The following is a 20,458-nucleotide window of genomic DNA, read 5'->3' as shown; positions in this document are numbered from 1 at the left end:
AGAGAAATTCTCCAAATATCGGACAGTTCTTTACTCCCAATAAAGTGTGTTGTAGAGGTACTTAGTGTAATCCATTTGAAGATTAGACTAGATATTGTATAGATGGACCAAAGGTGGCCATACTAACAGCATTGTGCTGCTCTGTGCCATCTGGGCGTAGAGGGAGACATGCACTTTGCTGTGTTACGCATCCAGCTTCGTTAGCACACTGCTGTCCCTCTAAAGAAGCCTCCCTGTGTTTACTCTTCTCCTCACTTATAACTCAGGGGCACTGTTTGTGTATGGAGATAAATATGAGCTAAGAACAAAATTTGGGTATGATAGCACTTTTACCTCAAACTGAATGGGCAGTTGATGAGTCGTAGGCTATAGCTCACGGCATCACAACTGGTCAGCTATGGACAGCTGGCATGAACTGTCTTGCAGCTAAGGACGATTTTACTCAAGTGTGGAGAATATGCTGTAAGCTCTTCACAAAGACGTGCAAAGGGATAAAAACAATTCAGATTTTTGGAGTTCCTTCCTAAGCAACTATGTGTCAGAGTCAGCTCCTGGGTTTGCTACCATGATCGTAAGTTTTCAGTCTGCATTGAGTAGTTTTGATACTAGAGTCACTATATAGTTTTTGCTGAGCAGCATGATAGAATTACTGTCAAGAATCTACCTGTTTCACGAAGAGCCTTAAGCATTATTCAGATAGGGCAATTATCTAACTTTAGCTGTCTTGAAGTAGTCATTCTATCTAAGCAGGTCATCTATGGGCTGCAGTCTGCTGTGGAGTCTGGAAATTTGCCTCCAGATCTAAGCCAGTCAGGCAACAAGTCACATCTGCCCAGAAAGTCACAGAATGGGAGAGGTGTCATATCCGATAACCTGACAGAAAAGGGGCATGTTGAGGTCATGTGATGAGGTAAGAAACTCCCATGACACAGGTTGCATCCTGCTGAACATGGAGCTAAACAGGGAGTCCTTCCCGCTTTTCCCTGTGATGTCTCCTCTTTCACAGTGTGGCAGCTGATCTATCAAATGGACTTGATCAGTAGCTCCAAGCCATGTGAAAGCAGAATCATGGAGGATGGTAGAAGCTTTAGGGTATAATGTATGATCTCTGTTGCAAGGATCCAGAGCCTCTGTGGCTTTGCAGTTGTTTTGAAAACATGGATATTGGAAGCCAGGAGGTGTAGGATCTACAGATCTGAGATAGTAGAGCATGTGAGAGTTGATGTTCTCTGGAACCACAGAACCACCTATAGACAGCCAGTGATCTAGATCTCAAAATTTTTAGGGGAAGGTGATTTACCCTGATTCTAACAGCGGTATTTGAGAACAAGGCAGGCAGAGGTAGTAGAAAGTATGGGAGGGAGGAGATTAAATCTTGGGTGTGAGATCATCCTTTGAGGAGACATGTAAATACGCAATAGGAGGGTAAGTGGGTAAAAGACTGAGCTTCTTTTTTGAAGATATGCATTGGGTGAGACAAGATGACTGTCTCACCCAATGATGACTTGACTGTATGAAAATAGTGAAATGCATTTCTTAGGTTCCAGAAATTTAACTTTCCCTGTCATAGATTATTGAACTATATTCTCAGCTAAGACACTTCTCACCTCATATAATTTCTATAATAACCTTACCAAGCAGAATGCTTTTGCCAAATTATACTTACTCTGGGTAACTTTAGAATACCTGTAAGAAAGCCCAGTCCAGATGATGTAATTTATGCTCCAACCTGAACCTGTGATTAACATATGTTCTTGTACTTCTGCCCCTGGCCCTGCTAAATTGATGCTTCCAACCTTGTGCCAAATAAAGCAAGGTCTTATTCAGTACACAGCTGTGGTATCCTAATATTTACTTAGGTGTATGTAAAGGAAAACTTTCGGAATGTAATCAGCTGCTCCATTTATCTTTCCAAACTCTACCATGTCTCTGCTTGCCATGTCTGTGCTGACGTGCTTTTACTGTACATGGAAACTTTACTTATTTGATAAGACCTCTTATCAAAGTGCTTTTCATAGAAATAAACAGCATATCATTGATAACATTATGCTTAGATCAAGACTACCATGTATCATAGATCCTAAAGTGTATAAATACAGTGCACAAGTGATTTCCTTCTTGAAAGCATGCTCGTGGCCTAGGAAAATAATTTCATTCATTTATGGTGATCTAGTATCATGAAAATACCTTACATTATATCTTTTCTTCCAGTGACATGAATAACATTCACTTTAAAAGGTCTTTTGCATTGAAAATGTGGATTTTTTTATTACTTTGTTTGAGAGGTAGCCATAGTAGCTCCATGTGAATAAATTATTGTTCTGTAACTGAATCAGGAAAAAAAGTATTTTTTGTGTGTTGGCAAAAATTGAATTTTTGAAGGGAAATTCTGGATGAGTGAAAAAGCATTTATTTCAAGCATTTTGTTTGACCAAATGTATATGCTTTTTGTTCAGGGAGGATTTTTACCTGGAGGACAGATACTGATTACTGACTTTAACAAAAGGCAAGAGAGCAGTAGTAATAGCTCATATATAGCGTATTTTGCAAACTAGTATACCGGAGCAAGATATTTTTGTTCCAGTATGTACTTAGTACTTCACAGACCAGCTTCAAAAAGAAAGAACTCCACCTTGAAACAACACATAGTTCAAAGCACTGAGAGAAGGGATCACATTTCCTCTCCATATGATGTGTGACTGAAATGCTAGGTTCTCACTAGGTTTGGCCCTAGCTCTTGAGCTACAAGTAGGAGCTCCACCTTCTTCACTGCCTATGTGTATCCAAATGAAGTCCAAATGAACTTGTAGCTGTAGAAAAAAGATAGTTTACACAAGCTTTCTACAGAATACAAAAACAACAAAAGAGCCATCCCTAGCTAGAAAGCTGTGATATCCCCGTATAAGGAGGAGCGAGACTAAAAGAGAGAGGCCAAAAAGATTTGCCTTCCTTCTCTTTAAAATTCTTGTTCTGTTTCTCTCACAAAATCAAAGAACCTTATATGATTATTCATACAACTGATATTTTATGAAATAATTCATGTATCAATAACGACATCAGAGTTTTTGCTCACTATTAAAAGAAAAAAATAATCATTTTTAGTTCTGAAAGAAAGAAATTCGGAAGAAAAACACATTTTATACGGTATGTTTCTATGCCAGTTGCATGACTGAACCTCTCAGTACAGAACATAGTGTCAAATACAGTTTATTATTCACTCATTTGGACTTAGAATTGCTTGTGCGTATGCAGTGTATAAGATGCAAAGACTGAGAATAGCTCTCATTTTTCCTTATCTGTCTAACAGATACATATTTGGCTCCAGATTCATCTAATCTAGCTTTAGCCAAATAAAAAGTAAATGTCTAATCTAATCTAATGGTTCAGAATAGATATTATCTCTTTCTAGTTGTTAGAGTAAGATGCTTATCTACAGAGAACAAGTCAAACTTACATCTTACATATCTTTTGACAGGACACGTCATCTTGTAGTGGTGCCTATCTCTTTTCAGTTGACTAAAGAAGGAGTAATCAGGTGCTATTTATGGATACAATAGTAGTATGAGAATTTGGAATATGAGCTATATTAAGCCATATCAAAATTGCTAGTTACCAGTCCTACCATGACATCTATGATTCGAGCTTGCAAGCAGCTTACTGACAGCATATCATGACTTCACTGTGTTTCTGCCACTGCCTTTGCTTCTCCTAATTGCAGATCTTTTATAGCGTTACGGGAATGGTCCTGGTCCAGCAGAAATGATGGGGGAACACCAGCAGTGAGCCTCACTCTAGGACCACTTTACAGAGATGTTTGTTTCTCCTGACCACAGAGGGAGGCTCCCTGGCTCTTTTATACCGGATGACTGGTTTTCGCACGACTGAACTTTGGGCAGCTAATTCCCACACAGAGAGTGTACAAGAAGTGCAATAAGCACTGTAGTGAGGAGATTGAGTTGTAAATCCTGGACCTACTATTGACTTCCTGAGTGACCTTGAGACATTAATTTCAGAGCAGACCACAGGCCGATTTTCCATTCCTTTGCATTACTTCTGTGATGAAAAGGAGCCAGGGGAGAGGTGCCAGAGATTTCCGCATTGCAGGAGGAATCTCTGGCCAGTGAATAGGTAACCTTATTTGTAGGCTCTTTCAGTTCAATATCTCCTTCTGTAAACCAGCATGGATACCTATGATACTTATTATGCTCAATAAACAATAAAAATAATCTTTACAGTTTCAGTAGGCATGGGGATAGTAAATATCCAGGGAAATTTACGATGTTTTGTACTCTTATTTAGTAAACTACATCAAGGTATTTTGAATCTCATGTCAGAAACAGCTGGGATAACATGCCTAAATGTCAGATTATAAATTAGTATTTTTCTGTTTTAGGTTTACCAGAGGAAAATGAATATTCAAGAATATCGACCAGCACTACAGCAAGCTCATCAATTCAAAGACATAGGGAGAGCCACACTAGTCAGGTAAAAGTTTCATTGTTGGGCTAATAGAATCCACTAAAATGGATTTAAAAAGTTCACAGTACCTGTGTGTTGAAAGCTTTCCTGAGTCACATTTGCGTGTTGGGTTTCAAATATACAGGCTTCTCTAACAGTATTCGGTTGTATTGAACCAAAGACAATAATTAATTTACTCTTATCTTTTGTCACTAGGGAAGATAATTGTCATGAAGGTTTCTCATAGAAGAGTTCAAAGTTTATGGCAATTACAGTTGCAGGTTGTGAGGATGCTATATTCAGGCAGGAAATATGTCTCTTCACCCTAAGAGAAAAAAGACTCAGAATATTGCATCATACCAGAAAAAGTGGCATAATAATCAACTCTATAGAAACAAATGCATAAAATTATATTTCCTGTATATATAAAAGCAGTGAAGACACTGAAAATATCAGTAGATACTAACGTAGTGTGAAGTTTGCACTTTGGTATTTTAAAATTTCTGTTTAATTAGTGCCACTTCATAATAATAACACAAAATTAAGTTTGAAGTGCATTAAGTGAACAAAAAGCAACAAAATTTGTTGTAATTTATTTTCTTCATTCCTTTGTTTAGCATTTTGTATATAAAGTGAAACACTTAACATTCTAAGTTGTCAATTCAGGCATCAAAGCAGTCAAACAATTTTGTTTGATTTCATTTAAATGGAATTAGCGTATTCTCTTGTAATATTTATATCTTCAGTTCTCTTTTCTAAGAGAACTCCTGGTTCATTTTTCATTTGAGATTGTAAGAATTTTACAGTAAGTGCCAAATATTGTCCAAAGGGAAAATATGTTGGAGCTGACAAGAATTTTCTTCAATAGAAAGCCATCATTAACCAATGCTACAGGTTCCAAAATGTTTTAGCAGAAGGTAAGGAAAGTGCTTTATCATATTTAGAAACTGCTCATTGCCTGGAAGGGGGAGGGCTGGCATTTCTAAACCAGTAGAGTAAGATCCTGGCCCTAATAAATACCTGTTGAATGTTTGACCATTGATTCCAATGGGAACAGGATTCAACCCTCAGCATAATGGTCTTAACTTTGAAAAACAGTTAGTTTTAACTGACTCTGAGTAAATACAAAAGTCTTCATGTTGATTTTATGCCCCACTGTCTGAAGGACAGGGAAAGCTACAGGGCCCATTCTGAGTTGAAAAACTGTGCCAGGACAGCACTCAGCAGTACACTACTCTCTTCAGATATATAAGCAAGGCCTGCAAGAGGGCCTTGGCACATGTGTGTTTTGCAAAGAACAACAGATCTTTGCCATCACCACGCTTCTCAGACCTTCAAAAAGTGCTTTTATCATACTGTGAAAAAAATGATTTCAGGTCTACTATCTTCAAGTCAAGGTACTGAATGAAGACATGAGATTATAAGGACTATGGGGGTTGGTGGTTTCTGGTTTTTTGTTTGTTTGCTTGTTTTTTAAATGATCAACCAAATATTTATTAAGAATGAGAGTAACTGAAAAGCACTCTCTAGGGAATGAAAAATCCAAGTTCCAGACAGTGCTGCAATGATAAACCTTGCATAGTGAGACAGTTTCATCCCAGAGTATCTTATACTTCTATTGCTATAATGCTTGCCCTGGAGCTAGGAGGATCATGTTTAAATTATTACATCAGTGCGGTACATGGAGAGTCAAGTGAACTGAGTATAGCAGAGCCATCATCCTCTTCTTATCTTTGCAAACGGACACTACATGCTTATGTGAAGTTAGTCTGAAACATTTAAATACTTTATTTTAGAAGTTTTTCACCATTTACAAACATCTATTTTTGTTTCTTCCAAGACTACTTGCCAAACACTCAGCACAGGTTCAGTTCAGTGTTTTGAAATGTCACTTTTCACTGACTGTATGTTTTGTTGAAGTTTTTCACAAATCTTTAAAATAAATTCCATACCATGTATGCAGAAGTACATGTAGGGGCAATCTTTAAATGCAGCCTTAACAAGAGCTGTGACACGTTGAGAGAAGGAAGCTGCAGTGATTGCAGTTTAGTGATTTTTTTTATACAATTTGCTATAATGGATACACATACTCCAAAATAATGCTGCAAGCTTCCTTCCATTAAAAAAGATAAAAATAAAAAATCTGTTCTCATAGGTGTGAAAATCCACAGAGCAGGAAGCATTTCTCACCCTTTCCAAACCATGGCATGCATTTGGAAATGGTTGGTTTTAATTACAGTTGACATTTCTTAGCATGCTGCTGGTGACTCTAACAGCATACAGCCCTATTGTAGGACTCTTTACCAGGCTTCACTGCAGTAACCTTATCACTTTAAAGTAATTCTTGTAGAGACATATAAAATAGGACAGATTGTTTCACAGATCTGTGAAGGTACTGATTGACTAATTGCTTTAGAGAGAAAAACATAGACAGAGTCCTTGGATTTCTTGGCAGACACTCTGTCATTTCAGCTAAAGGAAACTGGTTCATTAGCCTTCAGGGACTTCTAGAGTGTGTGTATGTGTGCATGTGTGTGTGTTTTAATATCTCCCTGCTGGTTCTTTACTAAAGTGACAGGAATTAATTTCATTTTTGTCACAGGATCTCAGGGCTCACATACATCCAACTAAAGTTAAGGTATTGTGGCTCATTGTACCATCAAGTTGTCACATCAGTTGATAATTACCTGCATCACTGCCTGATGCTTCCTGCACACTGCCTACAAACACAGTGTAGAGAACAAATCCTTCAGCCTAGTTTCTGTAGACATGTTTGGTAAGGATCAACTCTTAACAAATACTTTTGGAAGCAATTACTAGTATAAAATATCTTACAGATGTGAACCCAGCAACTTAACTAGACATCCTTAAAGGTATTTGACAACAAAGATGTTCATTGTTGGCCATGAACACTACTTTTTGCAGGCAATTATTGTTTAAAAAGCCCTATTTTTAGTAGAATGAAAAAGGACAAAATTGAAAAAAAATCTTTAAAATATTGACAGAATACTTCTCATTTGAAAGTTATGGGAAAAAGTCTACTTTGTTCAGCCAGAGATCAGGGGAAGGGAATTAAAAATCAAGTCCAATTTTTGTCCCATCAAAATGAAAGAAATTCCATCAAAAGAAATGAAAGGTCTTGTGTTTTAAAAGAAAAAAAAAAAACTTTTTTTTTAACTAATACCTTTTCCTTTGTATTGTTCTAGAGCTGTATGGTTATAGATTTCCAAATGATTATATCTATGGAATACAAGTAAGCACCACATAAAAACATATAGAACTTCATATCAGATATAATGCTGCCACAGCATCTTCTTTGTCTTTGATTGAGATGAAGCCTGAATCCTGGGTTTGAGAGTCATAGATCTCAGAACCAGCTATCCAGAAGTTCCATGAATTTTAGTTTGTTAAAGAAACCACATCCTTAGGAAATGATCTGTTAACGAAGAACCACGTGTGTTCTTTATCTCAACTCACTGTGCCACATCCCATGTATTTTATGCTTTCGTTGTAAAATGAAATATTCTAGTCAAGAAAAATTTCAAAATGTAAACTAGAAATTTACAATAAAATAGTCTTTCAAGAAACAATATCCTAATGTACCCTTACAGGAGAATGGCTGAGCCCAAATACATCAACTGCAGCCTCTTGGTAGCTGTGCTTGCCCACTTACTCCCTAAATAGCAGAAAACTGTGATAGTTCCTTTTCTAAACATGATTCAAAATTAGTTTAGCTGATCCTTGCCAACTCCTTCAGTGATTTGTTGAAATGGTTTGGGACTATCAAGGATGCCTAGATCCATTGTCTTGAATCTCATAATTTCTTCCAGAGGCAAAGAAACCACCAAAGTGGAAGAGATGTTTCTTCTGCTTGTACGTGCCATGATCGGGCTTAAACAGAAAATTACATTATGATAGAAGAGCCATTTCTGTTTAGTTACACTCCAAGAAGTGATCCTAGAACATACTGGAGACTACAAAAATCTTAAGATTACTTAGTAGAGTGCCTAAAACCCCAAACCTCCTACAAATTACACAAGTTCTATAATGTTTATGTTGCCTTTGTGATCCATTTATTTTATACCAGTCATTTCTCAGATCCTTAACCAGTCGGATGGACCCTTTTTGGTCTATATTTATTGCTTCCTTCTTTCTAGGTAGCTTCTATGAGCACATATGTGTAAAAGATATAAACATGAAGATTCGGGAAATATACAAGCACTTTGGCATGTCAGGAACAGCAGAAAGACAAAGTAAAGTAGTGTGGACTACTACTAGCAGGGCTGTATCCTTGGCACCAAGCATAAAAAGCTAAGCATCGCCATCTTCTTATTTTTCACAGAGTCAGGACTGTATTTGGGGTTTGTGGGTCTTTTAGGTTAAAATATTGTAAAGTTGTTATTAGCATTCACTATGAAGTGAGATGTGGTGAGAGAAAGACACAGTGGAATGCGGAAAAGCAGGCCAGCTGAAAGGCTCCTTGTTTCTTACGTGGGCAGTAAGAAACAACATGGTCTGTCTGTAAAGGGATGGGATGGAAAACCTGGAGATAAAGAAGTGGGAAGTGAAGGCAGATTAAAGAGTGAGTGATAGTAAGTGTCTGTGTTGGGATGGTGGGGAATAAAACAGGCACCAGATAAAGGATGAATCAAAGACAAAAGTTGAAGCAAGAACAAAGTGACCAAGAGAGACAGAAAATAGAAAATAAATAATGGAAGAAGGAATAGGATATTTAGAAAGATGGAAGGGGAAATAGCTGAAGAGAATAAAAAGCAGAGCAGAGGGAGAAACAACTAAAAGGAAGATAAAATGGAAGAGTAAGAACCAGGGAAAGAGCACAGGTCAGTGGGGAAAAAGGAGTGAGACACTAAGGAGTAAAAAGAAAGTTAATGTGATGTTACATATATAACATTCATCTTCAGACACATATCAATGTGATATTTTCTTTTCTTTAAAACAAAAATAATTTTGTAATATCCTTAATATACCTACATTTGTAGTGTGGCTTACCATAGTTAGTTTACAACCCTAGTCTTCAGAAAATTCCACCATCAGAGAAATAGAGGTAGAAAATTTCCCATTAACAGCTTCTAAACATCTTTGTGAAATTTATTTTTGTAATGATTGAATGCTGATTCATTTGAAATCAGATGAAGTCACATGCATTCAGCATCCTATGGAAAAACCCCCAGAACAGGAAACAAATAAACAAGCGTGTTTCCATCTCAGCAAGTAAAATAATATCAGGCTTACAACACACACTGGCATAACATTTTGGTTACCCACTTCTGAAATATCTGTTTTATCTGTTGCTTGGGCTCAAAGAGGTAATATAAAAAATGCCAGTTATTTTTTCACATATGGTTATATTAAAAAATCTGCAGTCTTATCTCTTCTATTTTGTTTAAACCTCATAGTGCTGGTTGGCAGCTTGCAGTAATACAAGAGCCAACATCTGACAATGAAAAATTGGAAATGTCTTTTCGTATTCATGAAGAATGTATTTATTGTTTCATTATAGCTTAAGCCATAGCTCTTATTTTCTGAAATCTCATTGCTTTCAGCGGTCTCTTCTCTCAGAAAAAGCTGCATATTCATTATAGTTTCAAGGGCTTTCTTTGTTCCTACTTGATTTAATATTTGTTGCCAATCACTTCTTTTGTTGAGTGTTCGGAAGTTAAAAAAAAATGAATACTGAAGAATGCAATGCGTTGTTACACCTAGCCCATTGTCACAGTCCTAAACACAGGGCTCTAACATTCATTATTAATATCTGTCATGTTTGGCTATTAGCTGGAAGCAATCTTTGATCATCTTTGAAGAAAAATATGGCAATCAAATAAGTCTAGTGTAACAGCAAAGCACTGACATCTTTTTAACACGTAACGTCCAAAAGAGGACATAGAATGCTATATATTTATCATCAGTCTGAATCAATATATTCCTCTAAATCATGTTTTGTTTATTGTTTTGACAGTAACATCAAAGAATTCTCTTTGTAATGTCACATACAGACAAAAATCAGAGCTTCCAACCCAGTGCAGCTTTATTTCTTAGTCACTTGCAGTCAAAAACGTGTTCCTGATATGTTAAATAGTATGAGGTAATGCACAGTATAAATTCATCAGTTGGTACGCAAATCTTGTAATTGCTGTATTGAGGGCTTTGTAAGTCCTAGTTATGACTGCAGTGACCTCCAAAAGAGAAAAAAGCTCAGATTCGCCCCTTTGAACCTGTAGATGCTGTAACCAGCTTCTTGCACATTTGAGGCCACTTCACTGTCTTTCCGCTTCTTCATTCTCATTGCATTTTCCCATACTAGAGGGGTGACTGTGAGGCTGTGTTGAGAAGAAGGGAACAGAACCACCTAAGCCTCCCTAAGCTCAGGTGCTTGTCTGAGGTATGTATCTAGTCCCCTTGGGTTGGCCCAATGGCCAATGGGTCACCTCAGAAGGCCTCCTCAGACTCGAGTGGAGTGGGAGGGTGGCCTCCTTGCCCTGGCAGTGCAAGTGGGCAATGACTTCACTTCTGACTTAGCATCACAGGTACCTGATAGGAGGGAGAATAAATGGGTCCTTATGTCCTTGATGCATTCTTACACTCGCACACTGCCAGTTGCAGGCTCATCCTAATTTAGAAACAGGTATATATGTAGATCGTCACGGATTTAAGTTGCTAATAGCCCATAAATTAAGAGGTATTTGCCTCTAATGCTATTTGACTGTAATTGTAGCCTCTTTATAAAATGAAGGATTATATACAATGTAAGCAAATATGACTTGGTAACTGTTTTCATACTTGCTGCAAAAGCAAAAGCAATGTGGTAAAACTAGTCTCAAACTGACCAGAGAGATTTTTGATAACATCTGAGGAAAATGATTGGCGATGTAATTGAGGTTTGATCGGAAAAAATATCTCTGTTAATACCACAAAGTAGCAGTGATCCAATAAACAGAAACAAAATTTCAGTTTCTCAGATTTTTTTTTTTTTTTTTTTTAAGTGTATGTATGAAGTGGTATCACTATTGTTAGGTCAGCTGTTCTGAAGATGTCTACAATAGATGATTTGTTTTCACAGCTCATCTGGAGAAAGACACAGTTGCTATCCTGAACACAATGTTTTTCTCAAGAGTCAGGTGGTGAATTATGAGGATGCTCCTGAAGGTTTTAAAAAGCATTTTGTAGAGAGTCTATTTGGGAGAGAGAAATATTAGTTTAGAGGAAAAAACAATATTTTTTTATATTACCTGACGTTTTAGTCACTTTGGGAAGGTATCATTTCTAGTTAATATCAAAAAAACTGAGCTGAGGTAAACTCAACCAAAACAAATAAATAATAAAACCCACAATGTCCAAATAAATAAATAAACACACTCCTGCTTTGAGTGTGTACGCTTGTCCAACTGAATTTCCAGCTCAGATAATCAGAGTGCCTGAAATGTACACAGTCATATATTATTGAATATTTCTTACTTTATTCTAATACTTTATGCTGGTTTATACATTACAGCTATACTCAGGTTTTGTATATTTACTCTATTTTGTGAAGTTATTTACTGTTTTATTGCTAAAAGACCTCCAACCTACATGGAAGAGGATTAGCCTAATCAATCTAGAATATTTTGGTCCCAATTGTATTACTACATCACTAAGGCAGAGGTACAAAAGATCTGAAAACCAGACCCCCCCTTTTTGCAACTAAAAGCTGTCCTGGGGGGGAAGAAAGAAAAAAGAAAAGAAAAGAAAAAAGAAAAGAAAAGAAAAAAGAAAAGAAAAGAAAAGAAAAGAAAAGAAAAGAAAAGAAAAGAAAAGAAAAGAAAAGAAAAGAAAAGAAAAGAAAAGAAAAGAAAAGAAAAGAAAAGAAAAGAAAAAAAGTGTGAGAAAAGCAGAGAATTTGTGCCAGAAATGGAGTTCTGGTCAGATTAGGAATATAAAATCTTCAGTCTGGGTCACACCAAAGGTCTGTGTAGCCCAGGATTCTCTTTCTTTCAGAGGCAAGAAGATGCGGTCTGGGGAAAAAAAGATTTGTACAGGGTGTCTGTTTTGTTAGTACATTTTCCCAGCTTCCAGCGGTCCGTGATGGAGGGCCTTCTGGTGCTAGAGGTCATTTCGTAGCTAGTAAAGCTCGGTGGACTTTTCTTCCATGTACTTTTCTGGAAAAAAGCTTTCAGAAAGTGTGACAAAGGTAAACAATGGAATTTATTTTTTAAGATAAAGCTTGATACATTTCCAAATGCTATGTGATAGCAGAGGACTGAACTATGCAATTGAGAGGATGCCTATGTCTGAGTGACCTCTGCCACTAGACTATCCTGCCTCCAGCATTACCATGTGACTGATGTTTGGAAGGAAAATGAAATCTCTCTCCAAACAAACCCAGATAGATAAGAAATGACTGTCATAGGGGAAAACATTTCTTCCTGACTCTTGTAGTGATCAATTTTTGTTCAGAAATATAGTCCCTTTCTGTTTTTTTTTTTTTTTTAAATACAAAGGGTGTTACTTTTAAGATTGTTCTTCATTTTTAAATGTCGGCTATATGTCATTTCCTTATTATGTCATTTTATTTGAAATTCTTCGAAAAACAGTTTATTCTTTCGGTATAACAAGAAATTTAAACTGAAAGAGACAAAGTTTTTCTGGTTCAGAGCAAAGCAGACATTGCATATCAATTATGAATCTCATGTTTATTTCTATTTAAACTGGCATACCTTCTCCAGAGCAATTTCAAATTTGTACCCGATTGAATACCTTCCTCTTTTGGTATTTTGTCCTTTCCAGTAAACCCATTTGACAACCATTTGAAGAGTTTTGTTTTTGAAGATGGTAAGATTACTCAAATACAAAGGGAAATCATCAGCAGTTTAAGAGAATGATTAACTAAAATCACTTTAACGTTGCAGAACACATATCGTGTTATTCTGTCCAGTGGGTCTGCATTTGCAAAAAAATGCATGTCTCAGCATTCCCAAGACAATTGGATGAATCAGCTTGGATCCCAGTGGTACCTTTGTATTTGAAGATTTTTAATTGGTATTTAGAAGCATGTAAACTCATTTATCATAGCAACTCTGTGCTCCCTGCTGGGATCTTATGTGACCAATGCAGGTTTCCCAATCAAACATAAATTTACATATTGATTTGATTTATGTTGAATGCTTATCTAGGCTTCTTAGCACACCCTTGTTTTTGTGTGTGCTTTCTCCTTGTGTCTTTAAATGAATATGGCATTGCTAACTAACATGTAGACTGATTTTTCTTTTCTTGATTCAAGGGTTGGTAACAAAGCAATTCTTTTCCAATCTATACTTTTTATAACACACATAAAAGCATATCTATTTTGGTACCTAAAAGGTCAGTGGGGGCCAAGATTTTTGAGGTTGCACTGTGTGTGTCTTGTAGTTAGGAAGAAAGTTATGTCTTACATTTTTGGAAGTATTCAGTGTGGCAGCTTGTGAGATGCAAAAGGAAAACAGAAAAGTGAAGCCATTAAAATGAGTTAGAAACATTTCTTTGTGTGAGAGAAATGAATGCCTGTCACAGACTGAATCAAAATGTGTTGGTCTCCCTAATAATCATGTACAATAAGAGTTATTTCCAGAGTTACTGAATGAAATTCTATATCCTTAATTGTGAAATGAGAGGTGAGAATGTCCTGATCGCTCCTGTCTTTAAAACTGATGAGAAGCAGCTGACCCACTGGGGTCCATGAACTACTTTTGAGGGCTCTAAGAAAGATGACTAGAGCCATATATTGGTTGCATGCTGAAATTTGTTTTGCTTACAATTTTTTAGGGAATTTAAAATTCGCAAATTGAAAGAGATAAAAACATGGATTTTGTCAAGGCAATTTGTAAGTTAATTAAGGTAATTTGTCATCAATATTTTACACTATGGCATAAGTCACTTTAAATCCCAATCAGATTTTAGAGAGGGAAATTACTGCCTTTTTATACGTAATCTCCCCATGGTTTTTCCATGATGGGACTTCAGCTTTACTAATAACATAAAACACTGATGAAAGGGTATTACTGCTGTAATAATTAATTGAGAGAATCTACCGATGTTTACCTTAAAGGCATCAAAATCGACGAATCTATTAAAGAACATAATGGCATTAATTCTCTGAAAGTAAAATATGGACCAGTTACCTCATGTAAGTATCTCTAGAGTACACATTTATATGCTATATGTATCCTTAAATTGTAATATTGTTAAAAGGATATCTTCTATAGTAGTTTTATGTCTTTATTAATGAACTTTACCAAAACTTATGGAAGAAACTAAAAATAAAACTATAATAAAGCATACAGAGCTATGTTTTGTGCAAACAAAATTATTTATATATTTTAACAACCAGAAGGTAATTAAATGCTTCTTTTAATTTTCTGGTGAAGAGTGGTGGAAGGATCAATGCAATCATGAATGACCAAAGCTTTACTAGAATACAGAATACTTTTTTTTGTTTGTTTTGAAAAAGTAAATCCTGTATTGGCCAGGAAGAAAGAAAAATGGGATAAAATACTCATAAACACTTTTAAAGAGTCTAATAATGTAAATCAATAAATCTATGTTTGTTAGAGAGATTTTAATGAATCCACTTGCCATAGTTTGATGGCTAAGTTTGTGTTGGATTTCACACAGACAGAGGATATAAGCACTTTGTCACTTCTGATTGTTACAAACTATCATCCTTAAAGTTATACTATTTGATCTTTTAATGAAGAATGAATTTCCTGAGATTTTGCAATTAAGTCTGTAAATAACTCAAATTAAAGTTGATGTTAAATGGACCTGTTAATCTTTTTATCTGGCACACCTTTTTGTCACAAATTATTTAAAAGTGTGAAACTTTCAACCTCTCATAATTAAAAACTCTGAATTTTTACACTAGCCTAAGAAATTAGGTTATAATTCAGAAAATTTATTGACTTATAGCTACTTGTCTTAATTCTAAGACAAAATTGAAATCCAGTGTGTCCACTTTAGCTCCTAAGATGAAGCTTACAAAGAATTTAGAAGCCTAAATCCAGCAAAGCAGTTGAGGAACTCATGCTCCAATGACTATCTAATACTTAAATGCTTGTAACTCAGTAGGCACAATCCTGTTCCATCTAAAATTTTCGTAGATGCCAACATACACCAAAAAGTCCTCCATCTCAGTGTTCTTCTCTTTACATTAAAACCACAAGGGACCCACTCTGAAAGAATGGCTATTAGCACACACTTAGTACACATGGATAGCTCACCTTAGCACAACACGGGGGAGCCAAAATCCTTTTTCCTCAGACTCAGAGGCCATCTCTGTGTAGCTGCAGTGTCTGTAGCATGCTCTCAGGCTGTGGGAACTCAAGTCTCTTCCTTAACCTGAGAGAAGTCAAATCCACATCTTGTGCTTTCCAGATGTGCACTAACTACTAGATTATGTTGAAAAGCCCCACTGTGCTTTTCCTGTTGGAACTGAGCCATCAGTGCTATGTCACCAACCAAAATCCATAATGTGAGAAGGAGAGTGCTTGCCTCTGCAGTGTTATGCTTTGGACTGTTGCTTGGGAGGAGCAATTCCTGGGTGCTCTTCCCTGGGCTGCTCAGTAGAAAGCTCTTTTGTATTTCCTGCCATACTGCTTAGCAGAAAGAACAGACCTTGCTTAGCTGTTTCAAACTTTTTTTTAATTTTTTTTTCATTTAATAGATGTGGCAATTCCACATACTTTTTTCTTATGCATCATTTTCTTTGACAGTTTTGCTTTCCTTATCTGCTCAGCAGGGACTCTGGGCACCAAACACAGGGTAGGTGTTTCCACCAGATGGCAGGGCTGTTAAATGTTAAGTATTTGAATTTTATACGTCTTGGTGGATCTAGCCCAAATACTATGTTGCCCATGTCCAATTTACCGTTGACTGTCAGTGGGAAAATCCTGGCCTACAGTTGGTACCATCTCTGTCTCTTAATGGTTAAAGTTGTTTGTTCAGTGTTCTTTTAAAATATCGGTACTCTTAAAATAATTACTTCCTACACACCTCAATCACCCTTCACAATGGTTCGAGATATAGAATAGTATAAAGAAACATGGCTTGCTAGTTTACACTCTGCTTCATATAAAATAATTCAGCAAGTCTTTTGTATAATGAATATGTGTAAGAAATCTTTAGCTTGTCACAGGTCTAATCAGGAACAGAAAAGACAGGAAAAAAATCACCTTGTTGTTCAAACAGATCTAATTAAACTAATTGATTTATATAAACCTCTGTGAGTTACTGTGTATTTGTGTTTAATTTCCACTGCAGTTCTATTGTATATCCTTCATGCAGGTTGAAGTACAAATTTTGTACAGCTTATTTACCAGATCAATCTCATAATGAATAAAGATATGAGGTGTTCTTGCATCCTTGTTTAAAAAATGCAGTAAGAGATGTACACTTATTTGCAGACTGGACCAAGATTTGTCCACTATACACTGGAAAATGAGCTATGTAGTGGAACTGCTGACACAACAGTAATTTACAGCATGCATAAGCGGTGTCAGAACAGTAAAGCTTCTTCCGTGCCTATAAGCTATAAATAGGATGCATTTGTCAATTGCCTTGCCCAGGCAAAATGTTTCTTAGAATAGCAGCAGAGCTGTCTCAATTCAGCTACTTCATACATCTTTCAAAACTGAAAATGCCTCCATACTTTGTTAGAGTCAGGCTGTCAAACTTTTGTCACTCTAACACACCCAATAGCATCTACAGAGTTTAAAAATGTGTGTTTTCTTCTCTCCCAGTATTTAGGCACATCGTTGTTTATTAATCTCTGAAACTCCCACATATAAAACTTTTGCTAACTAACTCTTGCAGTCTAACATAGCTTTTCATATGTACTAGCACTTCTTCTAGAAGCGAACCTAATACAGGTTCGTGAACTGCCTAAAATTTGGGTGCAAATAAGGAGTCTAAATTGAGGAGACTAGATTCTAATCTACCTGTCTTCTAAACAGGGTTGTGCCTATAATCTAACCCACACAAATCTTTAGAAATCAACCACAATAACCTACAGACCCTCCCAAACTATATACCTGTTCTATAGGGTAATATTACCTGGTATCTCTTTCTTGATAAATTGCTTCCAATTACAAAAGTTTCCTTTGTCTTCTAATCCCCACCCATGCTGAAAAAAAAAAAAAAAAAAACTGATATGTTTTGGTACACAAGAAGTAACTAATAACCATCCACGGGATATTTCATTGCCCTTTGAGTCACTGGGATGCATAGTGCATTTGTTTAAAAAAAAATAAAATGTTTTTTTGATTTCGTAGTGCTATCTAATTAGGTATTATGAGACCGAAATATGATGTAGCAAAGTATTTTAAATGTCTTCCTCTTTTCTTTTTTCTTAAAAATGCATTTAAAACTGTAGTTGAAATTATAATACCTTCTATTAAGATATTTTACAAGTTAAAACAGTTATCTTGGAAATAATAATATCAACCAGCCAGAAATTAAGCCAATTAACCATAGACCTTCAGGCATCAGCATGTAAGAGCTGCTTTCTTCTCTGACACCATATGTTCAAGGTCAGACTTACACATGACATATGAAACAGCATAATAAAAACCTGTGTACACAGGTTTCTGTACCCCCTAGTTCCTACAAGGAATAGCAGGAGCCACAGACAATATCACAGTCTTCTACCCTAGAAGCTCACTGCCCATCGGTGATGAAAATGTCCTTCACATCACCCAACCGGCCTTGCAGCTGGAACTGACCGCATACATGGGCTCTCACGGAAGCATTTAAAGGCAGTGCACGTCAAAGCCTTTGTCGTGGTGATTAAAGTGCAGCCATCCTTCATTATGCCGAAGAATGTAGATGCAACCTTGACATGAATAGCCATACTTCCCACATGACTGGATGTGTGCCCATCACGTGGTGTGAAGCATGTGCATTTTAGTCGATCTGGGGCCCTTGATAAAGAAGACAGCAAGTGAAGGGGCTGTGGGCCATTAGTTGTTAGGATGAGTCTGGTTCACAGTCCCTACTCCTGCTACAGAGTATCCAGAAGCAAGTGGCTTTCAGCACTTGCTCTAGATACTGCTCAGCTGCATAGAGGACAATTAGGTCTTGAAGGATAGTCAGACTGACTTCCTAGGTTAGTGGAATGACTGACACAAGGGCTCCAAATTGCCGCATATCAAATAATCTTTGGATCAGAAAAGTTAAATGGAAGGGAACAGTTTCTTCTAGAAGGTTTATGAATCCAGTTCAAAACTGTTTGGCTACTTCACCATGAGCTTATAAATAGTTCCATTAGGCATGGAAGAAGCTTTACTATTTTCAGTATAAAAATGACTGAAACTACATTTTTAGTGGATAATGTGTCCTCTGGAGGAAGAGAAGTGCCAGGCCCTAATTCTAAGGATAATATATATCTGTGACACATAGCAGCATTACTAATGCTAAGTAGCAAAACAGGGTATAGTTTCTTGGCTATGGTTGTTTGGGTTATAGGCAAACTCTTACTACTTCTGCAGCTGCTCTTTGCTCTGCGAAAAAGCATAGTCTGTGAGTATAGAAGCATTATAGGTTGTTAGAAATATGGACTATGCATCAGTGTAGGTGATCGTTTTGTGTGTTTCAAAGGACTGTGTTCCTGCGCTCTTGGCTGATGTAAAGGTGTTTTTTCCATTCATTTGGTTTTGGCAGCTGCTTCATACAACTTGAGGTCTGTGACTTTCAGACATGAGAATGATGGAACACAATTCTAATACCTTAATTTTCTTTCCAGTGTAAACAATGATAAATGGGAAGAAAATAGTTGTTCACTTGGTAAGGGAGAGTTAAGCACCAAGTTTTAAATCCTCTTGCAGGAGAAGATCGCTTCAAATTATTAAGTTGTTTGAGCTCTTTTCTGTCAGCTGTAGTACAAATGATAGCACCTAAGCAAAGGTGTAAAACTTGACTGTTTACCCACAGGCATTTATTTTTTTCTTTAATTGTAAATATTAGAATGGGAGTAGTCACCAACCACTCACCATCTAGAGTGGCTAAGCCAGGCCACACGGTAGCAGTCTCAGGATTTCTGTTCATGATCCTACTAGAACGTGTGGATAAGCTCATAATCCTCCGCAGTGCTCTCTGCAAATAATAAGATGTAGTATGTAGAGCAAAAAGTGGTTCCCTCCAACAGAGGGCTTGGCAGTATAAAATACCTCTAGTAAGTTCAAGGCAAGGTTATTTTGTTGAAAATCACTATTGTTCATATACTATATGTATCACAGTATTATATATGTCACTGAGCTCTTTGCAGAGATAAGAAAGCAGGGACCTGATTGTGCCCTCACCATAGGTTTACATCAGTGAGGGAGGAGGCAGAGGATACTGTGCTGAGTATCCTTAAGCATGGGCACTGCAGTTTTACACTGCCAAGAGAATTAGCTTCATCCATTTTTATCTTTCATTTGCTTCTCACTAACAGGTTATTCATCAGCTTAGACTTTCAGAGAATGAGAGTGTGGCTCTGCAGGAGCTTCTAGATTGGAGGAGAAAGCTGTGTGAAGAAAGAGAAGACTGGCAGCAAATCTTGCACAACACCGAGCAAAGGATCACAGCCCCACCTCCACCCCCTTGTAAAAAGCCAACGCTGCTGAAGAAGGTAGAAGATACCTCCTGCAACAGACTCTCTTCAGGCCTATGGGATACCACTATATGATTTAGATGCGTGTGTCTGCAGACTGCTGAGAATGAAACCATGTGATGATTTCCATCTGCACAATCAGCAAGTTTCCTTCCCTCCACAAAGTGTGCAGGGATTTTTTACAAGCACTCATTCAAGAGCACAGGAGGCAGGAGCTATGTAGATCTGTTGTGTGTGCGTGTATATGTGTATGTTTGTTCTTTTCATATATATATATGTACACACATATATGTTGCATCTGTGAGTATATATGTGTGTGTATGTATGTATATATATTTATATATATATATGGAGACAAACTGCACTATAAGTACTTAGCTTAAA

At 36.8% G+C, this 20,458-nt stretch overlaps 1 protein-coding gene across 1 annotated transcript in view; it reads left to right on the top strand.

The window, feature by feature from the left end:
• The window catches only part of MYO16 (myosin XVI), a 278,529-nt gene extending 258,348 nt beyond the window's left edge, over positions 1 to 20,181 (top strand). The window contains exons 33-34 of the mRNA XM_062575533.1: positions 4,394 to 4,485; positions 19,916 to 20,181. Of these exons, the coding sequence (XP_062431517.1) occupies positions 4,394 to 4,485; positions 19,916 to 20,149 (326 nt within the window). The 3' untranslated portion in view covers positions 20,150 to 20,181. The remainder of the gene's footprint in view (positions 1 to 4,393; positions 4,486 to 19,915) is intronic.
• The last annotated feature ends 277 nt before the right edge of the window (positions 20,182 to 20,458 follow it).

Source organism: Rhea pennata, chromosome 1 (assembly GCF_028389875.1).
Source record: "Rhea pennata isolate bPtePen1 chromosome 1, bPtePen1.pri, whole genome shotgun sequence".
NCBI lineage: Eukaryota > Metazoa > Chordata > Aves > Rheiformes > Rheidae > Rhea > Rhea pennata.
This window is presented reverse-complemented; position numbering and strand designations above follow the sequence as displayed.